Consider the following 19464-nt stretch of genomic DNA (forward strand, 5'->3'; position numbering starts at 1 on the left):
CTGCAATGCAATGCTGTAGCTAGTAAAGCAACCAAAACGCTGGCTTGCATCTATAGATGCTTCTCAAGTAAATCCTGGGATGTCATTCTCCCCTTGTACTCGGCCTTGGTGAGGCTGCAGTTGGAGTACTGCGTCCAGTTTTGGGCTCTACAATTCAAAAAGGGTGTGGAGAAGCTTGAGAGAGTCCAGAGAAGAGCCACGCGCATGATCAGAGGTCAGGAAAACAGACCTTAGATGACAGGCTGAGAGCCATGAGGCTCTTTAGTCTGGAAAAGCACAGGCTCAGGGGCGATCTGATGGCCGCCTATAAGTTTATCAGGGGTGACCACCAGGATCTGGGGGAATGTTTGTTCACCAGAGCGCCCCAAGGGATGACGAGGTCGAACGGTCATAAACTACTACAAGACCACTTCAGGCTGGACATAAGGAAGAATTTCTTTACTGTGTGAGCCCCCAAGGTCTGAAACAGCCTGCCATTGGAGGTGGTTCAAGCACCTGCATTGAACACCTTCAGGAGCAAATTGGATGCTTATGTTGCTGGGATCCTATGACCCCAGCTGGCTTCCTGCCCTTTGGGCAGGGGCCTGGACTTGATGATCTTCTGAGGTCCCTTCCAGCCCTAATGTCTATGAAATCTATGAAAGTGGGTCTGTAGTCCCCCAGGTCCTCCTTTTTGCCTTTTTTTAAGGGCATTGTGTTGGCCCTTTTCCTGTTTTCTTACTTAAGCATTTATGAGGCCTATGCCTATGACACCTAGGGCAGCTACTGGTAGGCTCTAGATCTCTCTTAAATCACCTTGCAGTGTAAACACTATTAGTATATAATAGGGGCAAGTTACTGAAGCTATTGTGGTTCTTTGAGTAGATGTGATATCTTTTATTAGACGAACTGAGTAGTTGGAAAAAAATTCTTAGTAAGCTATCGGGCACAGTCATCCTTCAGGTATAGGGAGTCTCTGCTGGTCTGAGACTCCAAGGAATGAGAGAAGATAAAAGTGTGGCAGGATGTCAGCGAGAATGTAAATAGGTAGGAATTAGAAAGACTAAAGGTAAAGCAGGGAAGGGAAGGGGGGAAGAAAGCAGAGGAAAAAAGGCCAAAGGGAGAAATTACAGCAATAGCCTCTTTTCTGCCTTGTATTCTATCTGTGAAAAAGGAAATAGTTGGAGATCAGGAAAACAGGAATGAGAGAAGCTAAAAGTGTGACAGGATGTCAGTGAAAATATAAATAGATAGAAATTAGAAAAACAAAAGGCAAAACAGGGAAGGGAGAGGGAAGAAGAGGGGGAAAGCCAAAGGGAAACACTACAGTGGTAATAATATAAGGTAAAGAAAGAGGCTCTCAATGAAAAAGGAAATAGTTGGAGATCAGGAAAACAGGAATGAGAGAAGCTAAAAGTGTGACAGGATGTCAGTGAAAATATAAATAGATAGAAATTAGAAAAACAAAAGGCAAAACAGGGAAGGGAGAGGGAAGAAGAGGGGGAAAGCCAAAGGGAAACACTACAGTGGTAATAATATAAGGTAAAGAAAGAGGCTCTCAATGAAAAAGGAAATAGTTGGAAATCAGTAAGACAAAGGGTAGAAAAGTAGGGGAGGGGACAGAAGAAAAGGTGGGGAAAAAGAAAAATGTAAGCGGTCAGGTCAGGCAGGTACCTGGTGAATCGCATGTCATGCAGGTTGTAAGGTGTCATAAATCCAGTGTCTATACTGAGTCCACGATGTTTTGTATCCAGTAGATTTGTGAAGTGAAGTTTGTAGACTCGTCCACAAAAGATGTTTTGTAAGTTCCTTTTGAGGATTAGAATTGAGAGATTGGTGCAGGGGTGATTGTCCTGTGACGTGCATGTCCCCACAGGTAGTTGGGTATTCTTGCCTTTGTTCTTTGTGTTTGTGAAATATAGATCCTGATATGGTAATACTTTATTTCTTTTGTCTTAAATAGGAACGTCCAGATGATCCATGGGGCAAACTGCCTGTTAATATCTATTTTGATGGAGTATCACTTTCTTCTTTTATGGCATTCCACAAACACTGTGTCCTTGAAGATGATCAGACTGGACTAGGACTGGTAGGTAAAATCCAATTTTAGTTTTTGCTGGTTTAATGTATGTAAAAGAGGATCAGCTGGTTGGTTTTCTGCATGTTGTTGTCATTATTGTCTTGTTATAATTCTTTATCTAGTCTTACAGATTTATATGTTATTAAGATAAGAAATTATAAACATTACTATGACCAGAATTCATTGCCAGTAGACCAGAACATTTCTAGAGAATTATGAATTGTTTTTCTTTATAATTCATCCTGTGTAAGAACAGTGGTTAGTAAACTGAAAATGAATGTCATCATTAGTGAGTTAATTTTCCTAAAACAGATACAAAAAGGTGTCTCAAAGAACCGTCATGAAAAAAGTTTAGCCCAGGGGTTGGCAACCCCCAGCCCATGTGCCAGAGCGTGGCACATGAAAACATTTTGCTTGGCACATGCTCTTTAGAGCAGATGGCAGGGAAGGGGCTAGGGCTGCATTGCAATAACAAGGATCAGGCCCCTTGCAGCTTCCCCACTCTCTGCCCCAAGATGCTTATGCGCCTGCTGCCGGCAACAAGCCAGGCTGGGGCTCTGGAGACCCGGGTGCAGCTTCTGCACTGCCTGCTGCAAGCAACCTGGGCTCTATGGCAGGTGGCAGGGGCCTGCCCAGAGCCCAGGCCAGCTGTGGCAAGCAGCTAGGAGGCTGCAAGTGGCTGCACTTTGATCCACGGAGCCCCAACCCAGCTCATTGCCAGCGGTGAATACACACACACCTCAGGGCAAACAGCAGGGGAGCTGCAAGAAGCCCAATCCTTGTTATGGCAACGCAGCCCTGGCCTCTTCCCCACTGTCCAGCCCGAGATTCACATGTACCTGCTGCCAGCAGTGAGCTGGGCTGGGGCTCTGGATCCTGGTATAGCCATTTGCAGCCTCTCAGCTGCCTGCCACAGCCAGGCCAGGGCTCTGGGCAGGCCCCTGAGCTCATCCCTGGCACACCAACATCTTACTTATATAACTGACTTTGGAGATGCACCAAAAGAGATAACTAAATAGAAATTTGACTGAAACTTGATATAGCACAATGTAGTGCTGTGAAGAAAAAATTAGTTAGCTGTATTGAGCACTGTGCTAAAATGTCTTTGCTGCTTCCAATGTCTCAGCTAGCTGGGAGATCTCTGCACTCCACACTGCCATGTATACATACCCAAAGTGTGTTGGAAAGTTTTGAAGGAAGGCTTCAATAGACTTTTGGAGAAAAGCTGTTGTGAAATAACTGGCCAAGGGAAACATTCTGAGAGAAGCAATAGTCTCATGTAAGCAAGACCCTGGGGTTGTACTGGTCTTTGCACCAGTGGACAGACAGCTTACACTTGGAAAAAACTGTGTTTAAGATGTAAACAAAAGCTTGTCCATCCTTACCGGAAAACAGTGCCTTGTTTATGTACGGCTTTCCTTCCTTGTAATGAAATTGGCCTGATTCTGTAGTTCTGTCAGGCAAAATTTGCCATTTCAACTCATTGAGAATTTTGCCCTATTGCAAACTGCAAAATCAGACTCAAAAGCCTACATTCATTTTGAGCATGTGCTTAACTCCTGTTGATTTTATTCCCATCCCCATGAATTGAGGTCTATAATGGGAACTAAAGAAATGCTGCCTTATTATATAGTAAGTATAAATTATCTCTGCATATTTCAAATATTTCTAAAGAACCTGTTACAAACAGTGGTATATATGCTACTTTTGTTATAGGAAGTCATAAATTGCAGTGAAAAGTGTTTGGAGGACAACTTTGAAATCAGCTTTGAAGTAAGTTTCAGTGTTCAATTTCTGTGTTTCATTTTTGTGGACTTATCCTTATCTCAAAACATAATTAGCTTACCTAATAATGTGGGCTAGGTCATCTACAGTTGTTTCATTCAGATCCCTTCTAAGGACTTGCTTCTTTCTTGAACTCTACAATGGGGTGAAGTAGAAATATTTAACTTAAAGAAAAAAAATCCCCTTAACTTTTCTTTAAGCTATCAACATATCTCAACCATAAATTTTTTGCAGCAGGAACTCTTGATAATTTTCTTGTGTAATACCAAGTCTCGTTACTCACATAATAAATGTTCAGATATGTTCAAGGATAGATCTTACATAGGTGCATATGTACCTCATGCATAAGATATCAGAAAGATGGATGCATATGTATATATCTTCTGTCTGGGAGATTCCCCTAGCATATGTTTGGTCATCTCAACAAGCTCCACAAGGGCACATAAATTGTGAGGGTAAAATTCCATCTTCTGCAACAGTTATGAAACTGAGGAAAGTAACTTGAATTCAGTTTAAATGCAAAACATCTTCATTCAGTATCCCATCCAGTTTGCAAGCAACGCTAAAGATCAGTGTTGCCTTTCTTAATACACTCAGATGATTGATATTAAATTAGAGTATATGGAGTGTTAATCATTGGGGTTGCCAGCCCTATGATAGATCATATTTATTTGCATACTACATGCACCTTTCCCCCCAAAATCAGTCCTCCATATTTGAGGGATGTTTTATTAAGTGAGGAGACTAATTTCTGCACTGAAATGGAGGCATGAGGAAGCTTGAATGGCTGCCTGGGGTTTTGGTCCCTTCCTGACTGCATGTGGGAAGGGCAGAATCCAGTCCTCAGTGGCACTTATCCTCTCTTTGTAACTGCACATAGACAGGTTTAACCCTGTCACACCTTTGCTAAATTGCCCCTTTGTAGCATCATGGAAGCCCATCTCTTTAGGGCAGAAATTTCCAGCTCCCACTGCAACTCCTATTTGACTCTGAGGTCCCTGGCAGATGGTACACTTAAGATTTGATTAACAAGTTAATCATGTCTTGAGTACCATATTTACTCAAATATAAAATGACCCTGATTATAAGACATCACGACACGGGGTCCCTAGGGATGTCCATGATGTTCCTAGGGCTCTGTGACCGTGCCTGCTCCACCCAAGGGTGCCTTCTAGTCTCGCCTGCCACACATTCTTGGCAAAATAGTAAGTAGGGAGGCTGCCCACAAGTTTGTGTAGCCACGGTCCTGTTGAACCCTACTAGACCCAATAGGTTCTTGTGCTCCTTGCTGTGTCTCAACCAAGTCATTGCCTCACGAGACACCATAAGCCTTATGGGCTAATTGCATGGCTCTAAACCTCTCCATATTATGCCCCATGCTTCACAGATGTTATACAAATGTTGTCACCTCTGTTGGGGACCTACTTGGCCATGGCCTCTTTAATATGGCTGGGCCTTCTAGCCTAGGCCCACTTGGTGCTAGCTCTCCGTTGTGCCCCTCTGGCGCCAGGCTCTCTGGCCCCTTATATGCTCTATGCTTTGTATGGACCCTCCCTGTACAGGCTGTGTAGCAACTCAAGCACCAAGCCAGCTGCTGACCTGGCCCAAGTCAATCGCATGCCTCCTTTGGGCACTGAGGCCTCCATATCTCCCCTCACAGCCTCATCCCAAACTACCAGTTCAAATGATAACGCAGACATCAGGCCCTGGGCTATAACTTATCAATAATGATGGGGTCACGCTCTGCCCCTTTAAAAAGACAAACTTCTCCCCTAGTCTAGTGTGCTACTCTACACATGGTACCTTATAAGTCCTGCAGGCACAAACCAGACAACCATACATCTAAGGGCAGCTCTTTCATGCAGCAGCTCCTTCCTCTGGTGGTTGCCAGAGAATTGACCTCTGCCAGCCCCAGCTGAGAGACTTGTATGTGCCCAGGGCTCTGCCTCCTGCCGGTCAGCTGACTGCATGCAGGTGCCGACTAATTCCCTCATTAGCCTGCTGCTCAGGCAACCTACAGGGCTCTCTGGCTAGGCTGTTTCTGCCCTTAAAGGATCAGGCACGTCTTAGTGCCCTGGGACATAAGACAGCCCCCCAATTATTCAATTCTATATATGGAAAATTGATACATTTGCTATAGTTTTCCAAGTATAGAAACTTATTATTGTAGGTTTGTATTGAATTTGTCAACCTTCCACTGCTACAGCAGGGATTAAAATCTGGGGGGGTCATGTAGCTCCTGCCTCCTCCTTACTGTCACTGCTACACTACTATGCTCCCCAAGTACATGGAAGTGAGGAACAAAACTGGAAAAACTGATCTTGAAATAAACATAGCTGTATTAATTTGTATATAGTACCCATAGATGTAGTTCTTCCAGAATTGATGCATTTTTGAAGCTGTTGCAAATTTTTTAGCACATTCTCCATAAACCCCCCTTTAAAAGCACCTCTATTTACATATAATACAGACTTTAGGAAGGCATTTGACACAGGCTGTCACCCCACCCTCATTAAATAATTAGGTGGCTGTGGTGTCAATGCCTACACAGTCAGATGGGTCACAAATTGGCTGGAGGGCCACACCCAGAAAGTGATGGTGGACAGGTCGTTTCGACCTGGAGGGACATGAGCAGTGCGGTCCCCAGAACTTGGTCCTCGGGCCGGCACTATTCAAGATCTTCATTGGCGACTTGGACGAGGTAGTGAAAGCACCTTGTTCAAGTTCGCAGATGACACCAAGATGTGGGGAGAAGTGAGCACACTAGAAGAGAGAAACAGGCTACAGCTAGATCTGGACAGGTTACAGAGGTGGGCAGATGAGAATAGGATGGGTTTTAATACGAACAAATGCAAGGTATTGCACCTAGGGAGGAAAAGCCAGCAGCATACCTACGGGCTGGGGAATTGCCGCCTTGTCAGTGCAGAGGCAGAAAAGGATCTTGGAGTCACTATTGATTCCGTGATGAACATGGGCCTCCAATGTGGGGATGTGGTCAAGAAGGCTAACCACACCTTGTCATGCATCCATAGATGCATCATGAGCAGGCCCAGGTAGGTGATCCTCCCCCTCTGTGTGACATTGGTCAGTCCGCAGCTGGAGTACTGCATCCAGTTCTGGGCGCCGCACTTCAGGAGAGATAGCATTGAGAGGGTCCAGAGGAGAGCCACTCAGATGATCAGGGGGCAGCAGGGTAGGCCCTATGAGGAGAGGCTACAGGACCTGAACCTATTCAGCCTCCACAAGAGAAGGCTGAGAGGGGATCTGGTGGCCATCTATAAACTTGCCAAGGGGGACCAGCAGGCAATGGGAGAGTCCCTTTTCCCCCGAGCACTACTGGGAGTAACAAGGAATAGCGGCCATAAGTTGACTGAGAGTAGATTCAGGCTAGACAACAAGAGGCACTACTTCACAGTCAGGGTGGCTAGGAGCTGGAACCAACTTCCAAGGGAAGTGGTGCTCACCCCTACCCTGGGAGTCTTCAAAAGGAAGCTAGACAGTCACCTAGCCAGGGTCATTTGACCCCAGCATCCTTTCCTGCCCATGGCAAGGAGTCGGACTTGATGATCTGCTCAGGTCCGTTCCAGCCCTACCAGCTATGAAACTGTGGTCACATCTACACATGCATTAAGGAATTTTTTGTAACGCACATTAAATTTTGTACCTCCAATGTGAGATACTAAAATGAGCATTAGGCTCCCTTAATGTGCAGCAATGAATGAGCACGGTTTTTAAGTGCGCAGTAATCTATTTTACTGTGCATTAGCGTAATTGTGCATTTTTTACATGACGCTTTAATGTGCAGTAAAATAGTCTACTGCGCATTAAAGTGCATGTGTAGACACACCCACTATACATGATACTGGTCCAAAGCCAAAAGGCATGTTATTTACCACATAATTCATTGGGCTGAATCTCAGCAGAGCAGAGTCAACAGCATTTCAAGCCACAGTAACCCCACAGTGCAGCATTGCTCAGTATGTGTGTGTATTGCAGATGCCCCCCACAAAGGATCCATGCGCTAATTAGCCCCATTCATGACTGAAACCAGGTGTTCTTGTCATAAGTACTAGGTTCTTTCAGAATCTATGTTCAGATGAGGCATAGAGCAGTCTGGTCTGGTTTCACGTCATAGAGGTAGGGGCCGCACTAATCCTATGTGACAGGATGAGAGAGGGGATACCAGAGAGATTCTGGGTGAACTGTTTGGGGCCCTGTTTGGTGATGTTTGCTAGACATTTAAGGCTGGTGAAGAAACAGGAATCATTGGAAATGGGAAAGAAAGGTACAGCTCACTTGTGGGAGTGAAGAGGAAGTAAAAATGTATACAATGTAGTGGCTTACCATGACTTTAAAAAGTAATCACTGAGGGGAACTGCACTCAGTGGGCACTAACATATATCATTCAGATGGATTGCACTAACCTATCCTTGTGGCAGGTTCCCATCAGCATGTTTGCCCCATATGAGCCATGTACTTTATAGTCATGCTTATTGTTGGCTGCATTTCATTAATTTTATAGTTGGCTTTCATTACTAAGCACATGCTGCTTTACAATGTGTTTAATGTGGTTTCCTTGTATGTGACTGAGAGACGAAGGGCTTTTTCTCCCATGTTCGTTGGGGATGAGCTCATCTTATATTCAAGTAAATATGGTAGTAACCTGGCCACATGTTCACACAATTAGTGGCATGATAAAACAGAGAATAAACCACAAAGTAATTACCATATTTCACAGTGTATAATTCGAAGTTTGAAACCAACATATTTACCCTTAAATTTCCACCTCGACTTAAACACCTTGTGTTTCAAAGTTTGTTAGTCTTCAGCCAGACCCCATGCCAGCGCTCTTCCACACCCAGCCTATGGGGAGGTGGCGTGCTGGTGTCTGTGCACTTCCCCAGTACTGAGGCCAGGCCGGGCTCCTGCCTCCCCCTTCCCAATACCCTGGAGCTGGGCGCCCAAACCCCACACCCATCAAATCTGGCCCAGAGACACTTACCTGCAGCCCAGTGGCTGCCCTGTGGGTAGATCTTGGCCAGCAGGGTGGAGCCGCTGCCAGCTGCACCAGGGTGCAGAGTGGCAGCAGTGAGTGGTGCTTGCCAGGCAGGTGTCACTCGCAGCCCCCATACTGAGCTCAACTGCTGTCCACCTGGCTGCAGCTCATGGTCTCAGGCTGTAACGGCCACCACTGACCCACATTTATACGGCACTGGGATGAGGTGACAGCCAAGCTGAAATGCCCGGCGCCTCCCCTGGAGATGGTTCTGGCAAGGCAGGGTTGATTTATACACTGGGTCTGCAAAAATCCCAACTTTTTGATTAAAAAATATGGGGTTGATTTATACACTGAGTAGACATGTATACCGTAAAATATGGTACACAAAATATGTGTAATCACTTTGTGACCAGTATCCATTGCATCTTAACTTGAATTTAGGGCCAGGCCAATCAACTGATGGCCGCTACCAGCATAGAACCCTTGCGCCTCCAAGCATGGGAGCACCCATCACCTGACTGGCACCCCAAGCGAGGCGCACCTGGCACCTCGTTTGCTACTTACCAGTGCAGGGAAAGATCAGGATTGTGATCCTGGGTTTCTCTTGCACTGGCAATAGAGTGTGTTTGGGATCTGATCCCACAATTACACCTTCTGCCATGCATGTGTAGTACAGCAGGAGATGTGATTGTTGGGATCACGGATTAGATCTGAAAATCTGCTGGGGTCTGATAAGGTGATATTCACTTACAGTCCTAAACGTTTGCTGTGCACAGTTAAATATAATTATACTCCATCTTACATAACTTTTTTTTTTAATCTCACAGGAATGCTCTAGGGCTTTAAATTACTTTAAAGCCTTCTGCAGTCCTTGCAGATGGATCACTCTCTTTAGTTTCAAATTAAGTACTTGTTTTTAGTAGGTGGGAGGGTTAATATTTTCAACTATTTAGAATGATCTGATTATGTTCTTTAAGTGTTTATATCCCTTTTTTCAAATCTTTGGGAATTGACTAGTTTTGTTCCTAAGTCCTTATCTAGTTAAAAATATCTCATGAGGAAAACAGAACCACAGGAATTATTTTTGTTTCTTTGTCAAGGATTTTTTTAACCTTATTTGAATTTGCCAGTTAAACCCTTCCTTTAATCAGAAGTCACAGCATTGAAGACTTCCAATGTAGTTAATGAAACAGCTGTAACTAAACCCTGCCTTGTTCTAGGAGCTGTTACTTGAAGTAAAGACTCCGGTTTTGCCACCGTATACTTTGCCATCACTACCTCTTCCGAGAGAATGCTTTCCTGTTAAAGTTAAGCACCTTGTTTCACCTAATGAGGTAATGTGTAATGGTCATTACTAAAGTATGTCTGTGACTATACAACTTTGTGGATACTGTCAGAAAAATCAGTGTCAGTACAGAGGTATTTCAGCTTACAATGGACCATTTAAATTTCTATGAATAACTGATGTAACTACAGGTGCCAGTGTGGAGGTAATGCAAATTTGAATGTCATTCCTGATCTTTAAGAAAAAAAATGCAGGTCTGCTTGCACAAACAGTTTTTATCAAAATGTTTGAATCCTGCAACCTCTTTTAAAAAGTCATGATTTCATTCATTTGGTGCAATGGCAGAGTTTTGCCCAAGACTCACCATGTTGTCCTCAGCCTAAAATTTCATGTCAGTTCATACAAAATAAAATATCTTTTAAGCTGTTCACAAATTTAAATACAATAGGCCTTTATTAAAAGGCTGGATTTGACATGTAGCTCTTAAGTCAAATTACACTGAAGTGTAAAGCCAAAACCTGGGATCCATATGACTCTGGTTTTTGGCATTCAAAAATCCAGATACACTTCTTTAAGGGATAGCACGTGTTGTTCATCCTTTGTGGGTGAAGACAACCACATCCAGCGGGGAGAGGGGAGAGAAGAAGAGGGAAAAGAAGTGGGAAAGGAAAAGGGAAGGAGAAAAGAAAAAAGGGGAAAGAAGGAAAAGGAGAAAAAAAAAGGGAAAGGAAGGAGAACAAAGGAGGGTGGGGGCTAGGTGACATGAGTACATAGGTGTCTTATAAATCCAGTCTTTGCTTTGAACAATCTGCTGCAGCAGGGGCAGGAGAGTGATGAGGACTGGATACAGAAGGTTTTCAGTTCCCTGGCCGTGCATTTCTTCATTGCTTCTGCCACGCGTTGGTGTTCAAAAGCCAGTGCTCCATTCTGGATTTGGGACCTCCAAGATGGACGGTCGTGAGCAATTTGCTCCCATGACTCTGGCTCAATGCCAAAACTCTTTAGGGACACCTTTAGGGTGTCCTTGTACTGCTTCTTTCATGCGCTGTGAAAGTGTACTCCATTTGACAGTTCACCAAAAAATACTTCCTTTGGCAGACACGTCAGGCATTCTTGAGAGGTGGCCGGCCCATCTTAGCTATGCCAGTTTCAGCAGGGAGTGAATACTGGGGAGTTGATCTTCTGGGCACCTCAGTGTCCGGAATCTTGTCCTGCCATTTGATCTTTAGTATCTTTCTCAGGCAGCACAGGTGGAAGTGGTTTAGTTTCTTAGCATGACACTGCTAAATGGTTCAGGTTTCACAGGCATAAAGGAGGGTTGGAAGGATGGTGGCTTTGTAAACCTTCAGTTTTGTCGACATTCTGATGCCTCTGTGGTCCCAGACTGACTTATGGAGTCTGCCAAAGGCCACTCTAGCTTTCGCTCATCTCTCATTGACTTTGTCATCAATGTGGACAGCACGGGAGAGAGTGCTGCCTAGATAGGCAGTACCTGTCTAGGGATGGTAGAGGAGGAGGAAATAGGTATTTGTATGGATATTTTCTCACTGTTTTTTCTATTATTATTGGAAAATGCCCATTTGAATCCAAAACACTAGAAATTTGAAAGCAGGGCTCTGACATAATTTGTCGTGGTTTCTGTCCAGCTTACCGTGTGAGGTGTTTCCTGCCTCTGGCTGCAGTGCTGACCCACCACTGATCTGGGAACCCAAATCTTACCAGGTCATTACAGTAGAGCTAAAGGTCTTGATAGAACAAGGAGCAGTGGTCTCAAATTGCAGCAAGGGAAGTTTAGGTTAGATATCAGGAAACATTTTTTCCCTAGGAGGGTGGTAAAACACTAGAACAGGCTACCCAGAGAGGTGGTAGAATCTTCATCCTTGGAGGTTTTTAAGACTCAGCTAGACAAAGCTTTGGCTGGGATGATCTAGTTGGGGACAGGCCTGCTTTGAGAAGGGCGTTGGACTAGATGACCTCCTGAGGTCCCGTCCAACTAATTTTCTGTGATTCTGTGAAGCCTCAACTTCATGCAGAGTTCTTACTGCTTTTGAGCTTCTAGCTTCATGATGAAGGCTTAGTGCATGATTTCCACTCCAGTGAAGTAGATCAAGGAGATACTTTGCAACAATATAGGGTGGTGTCCATCTGTCACACTGCTTCTGCAGCCCTTTCCATGTGTTCTGAGCCCACCATCACAGTGATGAATCAAAAGTATGCCATTCTTAAGGGACAACCCGTATGGCCCTTGGGTTTGCAGTGCAAGAACATTTGCTTTGTACAGTACTACCATATTATTGGGATTCTAGATCAGTCCCACATACAAACCAAGTATGATTGTTATGGTTCTTTTTTGGGAAGGAGGAGGTTGATCTGTAAGCAGAACAATGCAGAAATACTGGAAGCAGGGATCAGCCAGAACCCAGCATTTTCTCCATGGAGTAAAGTCAGGCTCCCTCTTGTTTGCTCTTCTGGCCCCATGACTCTTTCCATCTTGGCTGACCAACAGGCCAGCTTCTAAAAAATGAAGCAGGGAGGGAAATAATCCAAGGAGCTCACAACTATGTCATCCTTACAGCTTGGGAGTTATGGTACTACATTAGAAACATAGGAGATGTGGGTTCAAACCTCTGGAGCGGGAGGGGGGCTGAGAAGGCTAAAATGCATGTAATTACAGTATGTCAGAGCAGACTCAACTAATTGAATACACTTCAGTTTACAGTGCCCCTGCTGCCAATTTGGAGCATGGGGACACTAATACACAAGATGCTACAGGTGCTTTAATTAAAGTGGGTCTTAGAGCTGCTCTAATTAAGGCATCCCCCACCCCTGGAGCATGTGTAAAATGTCCCATGTTTTCCCATGTCTTGTGCTCTAACCCCCACTAAGCTATTTCATAGAAGCAGAAAATTAGGGTTGAAAGGGACCCTAGGAGGTCATCTAGTCCAATCCCCTGCTCAAAGCAGGACTGTCCCCAACTAGATCATACCAGCCAAGGCTTCATCTAGCTGGATCTTAAAAATGCCCAAGAATGGAGACACATCACTTCTCTGAGTAACCTGTTCCAGTGTTTTACTTACTACCTTCCCAGTGAAAGAGTTTTTCCTAATATCTAACCTAAATGTCCTTGCTGCAACTTGAGACTGGTGCTCCTTGTTCTGTCATTTGCCACCACTGAGAACAGTCTAGCTCCTTCCTCTTTTGAACCCCCCTTGAGGTAGTTAAAGGCTGCTATCATATCCCCCCTCCAACTTCTCTCCTCTAGACTAAATAAGCCCAGTTCCCTCAGCCTCTTCTCAGAAGTCATTTGCCCCTACCCCTTAACCATAACTATATGAGGAAAATGATCTCAAGCATATGTTTTTTGGCTCTGATCAGAAGTTCTGCTAAGACACATGCCTCATGCAGTCATGGGGGAGTAAAATTTTGAGCAGCGGAAGCATTTAGCATAGTTTAAAATACCGTACTGAAATGAACAAAGCTTGGTTCTTTAGGGTATAACAGGGTATAGGCAGCAGCCAGGCAGCCTACAGCTGACTGTAATCCCAATCCAGCAGTGATGCTTGATTGGGAAACAAGGCCAGCTGTTGTATATAAGGGCTGGGTACCTGAACTGCCTTGCAGCAGTTTGCTGCTACCAGCTGAGGAGGCAACATCCAGCTGAGCTGATGCCTGAAACCTTGGAGGTAAGGGCCGGGGCTACAGGGAAGGAGGCTCCATGGTTCTGGGCATAACCTGAAACTCCACCCTGCTGGGGACAGGTGAACTGGTGGAGCTACCTGTGGTGGGGTAGCTCCCCAGAAATGCCAGGACAGTTACCCCCCCGGTGAAAGGTGAGTGGGGGTTCCTGAAAACCCCAGCCCCTACATCCCTGCTGGGTTAATCACAACAGGGACCTGAACATACGGAGCTGAGTGTTTAGGCACGAGAGAGGGATGGGGTTTGGAGCCTTAGTCCAGGAGTAGGACTAAGGCTGCAAGCGTAGTCAGTGGGCCTGGGGCCCTAGAGAGAGATGGAGGGACAGGGCTGACTTGGAGCCCGAGGGTGGCGCTTGGAGCCCCAGGATGGGAATTGGAGCGTTAGACATGGAGGTTGTAGGGGTCAAAGGGGTCTGTGGAGGCCAGGTATGTGCCACCAGACTAGGGCTGGGTATCAGGCCATGTTGAGCTGGAGGTCCAAGTGAGGCCCTGTGAAAGCAGAAAAGCCAAGTGAGGCCCCATTGAAGCAGGAAGGCCAGGTGACTAAACTAAAGCCAGGTGTCAGGCTGCACAAGCTGGAGGCCAAGTGCTAGGCTGAGCAGGCTTGGGGCCGGGTCTGAGCCCAGGAAACATCTGCGAGGCATGGGACATGTCAAAAAGAGGTCGGAGGCCCTTGTCATCAGGGCAGGTAAAGGGCAGCCTCCCACCTGATTAACATCTGACAATCAGGAACATCAAGGCATGTTAGGAGAGACAGGCAGGTGGGTAGCCCGGAAACCAGTGGGCGGGCCTATTTTGAGATCGGCCCTGGGACGCCCATGTGTTACATAGGGCAAAGTAAAGTTTACCTCTGGGAGTGATATTAGCTCAGGGGTGGGCAAAATGCAGCCTGTGGGCCATATGCAGGCCATTCTATCTGGCCCGCAGGGCCCCTAAAAAATTTAGTAAATTAATACTTATTTGCCCCTGGCTGCCTGTCATATGGCCCTTGATGGCTTGCCAAAATTCAGTAAGCAGCCCTCTACCCATAATAATTGCCTGCCCCATAATAGCTGCATGCTAGCTTCCCAATAATATAAGAAAACTTTTTGCTTCTACACATGCAAAGTACATGTCTCCTTGCTTCTAGTTCTGCAAGCTAGCACTTTGCCAGTATCTATGTATTAAATGCCTATTAAATGAAATGGTAGTGTTGGGGTAATGTTATAGCCAGGGATCCTGGTTTTCTCTGATTTAAAAAAATCTCCAATTTTTGGTTACAAAAAAAAGGTAATCCCAAATCCACATTGTTCGATGATTAAAATGAAACACACACACACACACACACACACACACACGCACACACACACACGTATATACTAGTAGTGTCTCATTTAAAATTTATGGAAAAACGTGGATTTGGGGTTACCTTTTTTTAACTGAAAATTGGGCATTATTTTAAAACAGAGAAAACCAGGATCCCTGGTTACAGCCATGATGATCCAAAGAAAAATGCAAGAGGAAAGGATTTTACTGGGTGATCTCTCTGATTGGACCAGCTGCATAGTCGGGAGGGATATAGACAAACCTTTGGTTACCAAGTATGTTTCCTCAGGTTTCACCTGAATTCAATTTAGAATTTAAACTAATGTATCTTAATGATGAACTTTTTTCAAGATGGAAGTCATTATCCTTTTAACATCACATTAAATTTGGAGTCAGTTTTGTTGTGATCAGTCTGCAGAATTGTAGTCTGTCTCTTAGAAAACTCTGTCCTTTGCCTTAGGTGTATATTTGCCTTGATTCAGTAGAGAGTATTGAAGAACAAAATGACACAGAAGATGGTAAAGTTGACTGGAACTCTGAAACTGAGAGCCTGGATAAAGTCCTGAGGAGGTGTAACAAAGATGTGGATTCTCTTCCTTTTCTAACAGATTTTAGAACAGGTAAGTATGAAAAGCTTGTATATTCTGCATCTAATTATGTATTTTACAGAAAGCATAAAATAGAAATCTCTCCTTTGGGAATGGGATTTCCCAAACAAGCTCACTTTTATTCTACCACTTTCCCATGGACTTAATGGAAGAGAAGTTTCCTACTCTGTTCCAGTAGAACAGGGCTGTCCTGAGGGGTTAACCTGCAGCTCTCAGCCCCCTCTGGGCTGGGTGCTGCTCCTTGCTCCTGTTGCTGTCTGGAGTCTCTGGGCTTCCCCTCCCTCCGCTAGCTTCTGCTTCATGCCCTCTTGTGTGTGTGGACAAGGAGAAGTAGGGCAGTTCACCCAGGGAATCTGTGGCTGGAGGCCTCAGTGGGGAACTCAGGGTCTCCACATAGTGTTGGTGCAGCACAGCAGGAGTTGCCTGCAGCACAGCACGCAGCCTGTGCAGCATGTGGCCAAGGAGCCTGCAGCTTTTCTCTACTCATGCTCTTTAATGCAGATAATTTACCCTTGAGGTGGGGGTTCTTCATGTGTACTTGAATCATTTTTGTCACCTGTTGTCAGCCTTTTATTAAAGAAAAACAGAACAGATCGAGATTAGGTCTTTCTCCCTGCAGAAAGTTGTTTCTTGAGATGGATCAGGCATCAAATGTACAGCTAGTGGGCAGGATCTGGCCCTCAACAGTTCTTTATGGCTGGACAACTTGCCCTTGCATCCAGCCCACAGGACTTCCTGGCACAGCTGCTAGAGCTGCTATGCCAGTGCAGGCAGCAACCAAGGGATAAATGCCACTTGCCCCCCCTACCCATCACAGAATTGCTGCTTAGGGTACTCACTCAGCTGGATCCAGAGGTAGATTGTCCAGCCACCAAGAAGGCCCACTGTCCAGATCAGCCCTCCAGTGCAAATAAGTTTGACATCCCTGTTCTAGATCATCCTTTATAAGTACTCTCCCCTCTGATGGGACTGTTTCTCCCAGTTCTTGGATGACTCCCGTATGCAAGGGCTGTCTAACTAGTTACCTCCCTTGGGCTCCCACTCGACCAGCACTCCCTGCATTTTTCCTGCTGGTGTGGCAGCAAGAGTCTCTGGGGCAGGGCAGCATGATGGAAGGACAACTGGTTAGCCAGCCTGATGCTGCCCAGTGAGTGGGGGGCAGGAATCGTGCTGTTTGTGTGGTGAGGTGTCCATGTAATGGCGGAGGGGGATGCGTGTGCTATTCCTGGCTACCCAAAAGTTAAACATATACTATATACCTATCATGTACTATGGAAGTTACAAAGAGTGGCAGTGTAAGAAAGAGAAAACAAAGCCTTTTGTATCTTGATGACATAATACAACTCAGTTTAGAGTTCAGTTAAAGGATCTTCTAAATCTTATGTTTAATTTTTCTCCATACAGAAATGCCTTGCCTTGCAGAGTATAGTGATGGCTTATGGTATAGAGCAAAACTTCTTTCTATTAAAGATTTTGACCCTGTTACTATTCTGATTCAGTTTATTGACTATGGATCAACTAAAAAACTACCAACAAGCAGGTAAACACAGAGTATTTATATTTTTAACTTCTGTTCAAACACAAGCATCTTGTCTAAGTTGGATTTAATATTAACATTAAGCATTTCCTATCTGTGTGTCCATCTGTCTTGGGAACATATATAGTCCGCTTTATTGAGGTATCTGAATACCTCACATTCTGTATTCTTACAGCGCCCATAGAGGGAGGATTGTGCTTTTATCCCCACTTTATGCACGGGGAATTGAGATGCTGAGGTGCTACGGCCTGGATCCACAGAGTATTTAGGGGTTTAAACCATATCTTTACACATCTAAATCCATTGTGCAGCTGCCATTGACACTTACAAAACAATGATTAGCCGTAACTAAGTCGTAGACACAAATTTAGCTTCCATCCATTAGCATATGTAAGGCAGCTTTAGTTGACATTACCACGCTAGCCCTAGTTCAAGATGACGCTTCAGAAGCTGAAAAGTACAAAGTGTGACTTCCCTGCCTCCCCCTCCCCTCCAATTAAATGTTCCATCTTTGCCAGCAAGGCCCAAGCTGAAACCAGATGCAGCCTGCACAAAGGACAGCTTGTGGGGTAGGGTGAGTAAGAACAGAGCCATCCCTAGGGGTGTGCGGGGCCTGGGGCATATCAGCCTGTGTGGGGCCCAGGGAGGGGAAGGGAGGGGTGGCAAGCAGCGGTGCATGGCAGCTGCAGCAGGGCCTGTACAGCACTGTCTGCAGGGCCGGGGTCAGTTGCCCTGATTCACGCCCCCCACCCCCACCCCAGGACAGCCCTGGGTAAGAATGTCTGTCCCTACCAGTGCTTAGGGCACTCATCTGGGATGTGGGAGATGTGGATTGAAATACCTGCCCTGCCCAATTTGGAACAGGGACTTGAACCCACTTCTTCCACAGCTCAGGTAAGTGCCCTGACCACCAGACTTACCAGCATTCTGTGGTGGGTCTCTCTCATTCTCTCCCATTTTTAGGGTTGTTCCATTGTGTAGTAAGTTTTTTATTTTGAGTTGGAGACAGACCAACTGTAGCCTAGGGCATCCATACACATGCTCTGGGGTACAGGGGCATGTGCTTTAATTGTGTGGCTCCAAGAGGTATTCTAATTAAAGCACCTGCAGCGTCACTTGTATTCAGCATCCATGCTTCAAAATGGTGGCAGGGCGCTTAAACTAAAGCTCATTCAACTGCTAGAGGCTTTTGGAGTACATTAATTAACACAGTCCAGCAGACTCAGTCAAATCTGCTCCAACATATGCTAATTAGCACACGTTAGAGCAGCCATCCAGCATGTGTATAGGTACCCCTAGTGCTTAAGATGGTCATCTGAGATGGGGAATCAAACTGGCACAAGAGATTTGAACCACATCCCAGGTGAGAGACCTAACCATTAGGTGGTTAGGATCTCCCTCAACACCCTCCTTTCTTTCTGGGAAGAAGGCAGTCAGACTAATGTAGGATTCATGATTGTGGATCCTGAGTGAAGAGATGCCTCTCCTAGCTACAGGTAAGTGCCACTCCTTATCCAGACACAGCAGGTTAGGAGCCTGTACCACACTCTCATCCCATGTTGGGTTTTGGGGGGTTCTGTTTTTTGGTCCTTGGTTCCAAGTTAAGTGATTTCTCGAGATCTCTTCTGTAGATGCTGGACTCTATTTATACACTGTAGGGGAAGCCAAGTATGATTAGATACTGCAGTGCTGAAGTACTTTGGAGACTCTAGGCCTAAGTGACATGTCCAGCATCCCATAAATTGTCCATTGGAAAGCATGGTCTGTAACTATGAACTCACATCTCCAAGGCTGTAACCTAGTTCCATAAACATTAGCACATTCTCTGTATCCTTCAGTAACACCTTTCAGTTGTAGATGTTGAAAAACTACCATCTTCCATTTCATAGACAAATGTTTTCATTTTGCTGTAGATTACGTCAGATTCCTCCTGCTCTTATGCAATATCCAGCTCAAGCAGTGAAAGCTCTGTTGGCTGGATTTAAACCTCCTTTGCATGATACAGAGAAAGTGAGAATTCCGTATTGCCCAGAGTGGAGCATGGAAGCATTGTGGGCAATGGTAGACTGTGTTCAAGGAAAAAAGCTCTTTGCTTCCACGTTGGTGAGTTGTGATGGTGGGGGCGGGGTCTCCTGCCCTTTAGTGCCTGTCAGACACAAGTGATTTTCTTGTTAACATTTTCTGCAGTGAG

The 19464-nt window shown here is 45.3% G+C and overlaps 1 protein-coding gene across 1 annotated transcript in view; it reads left to right on the forward strand.

Annotated features, from left to right (window-relative positions):
* RNF17 (ring finger protein 17) overlaps positions 1-19464 on the forward strand; it is a 123206-nt gene that overhangs the window by 100316 nt on the left and 3426 nt on the right. The window contains exons 31-36 of the mRNA XM_019525070.1: positions 1943-2068; positions 3776-3832; positions 10064-10177; positions 15589-15748; positions 17141-17276; positions 19187-19376. Coding sequence (XP_019380615.1) covers positions 1943-2068; positions 3776-3832; positions 10064-10177; positions 15589-15748; positions 17141-17276; positions 19187-19376 — 783 coding nt within the window. The remainder of the gene's footprint in view (positions 1-1942; positions 2069-3775; positions 3833-10063; positions 10178-15588; positions 15749-17140; positions 17277-19186; positions 19377-19464) is intronic.

Source organism: Gavialis gangeticus, unplaced genomic scaffold (assembly GCF_001723915.1).
Source record: "Gavialis gangeticus isolate Ggan-Ray unplaced genomic scaffold, GavGan_comp1, whole genome shotgun sequence".
NCBI classification, from domain to species: Eukaryota; Metazoa; Chordata; order Crocodylia; family Gavialidae; genus Gavialis; species Gavialis gangeticus.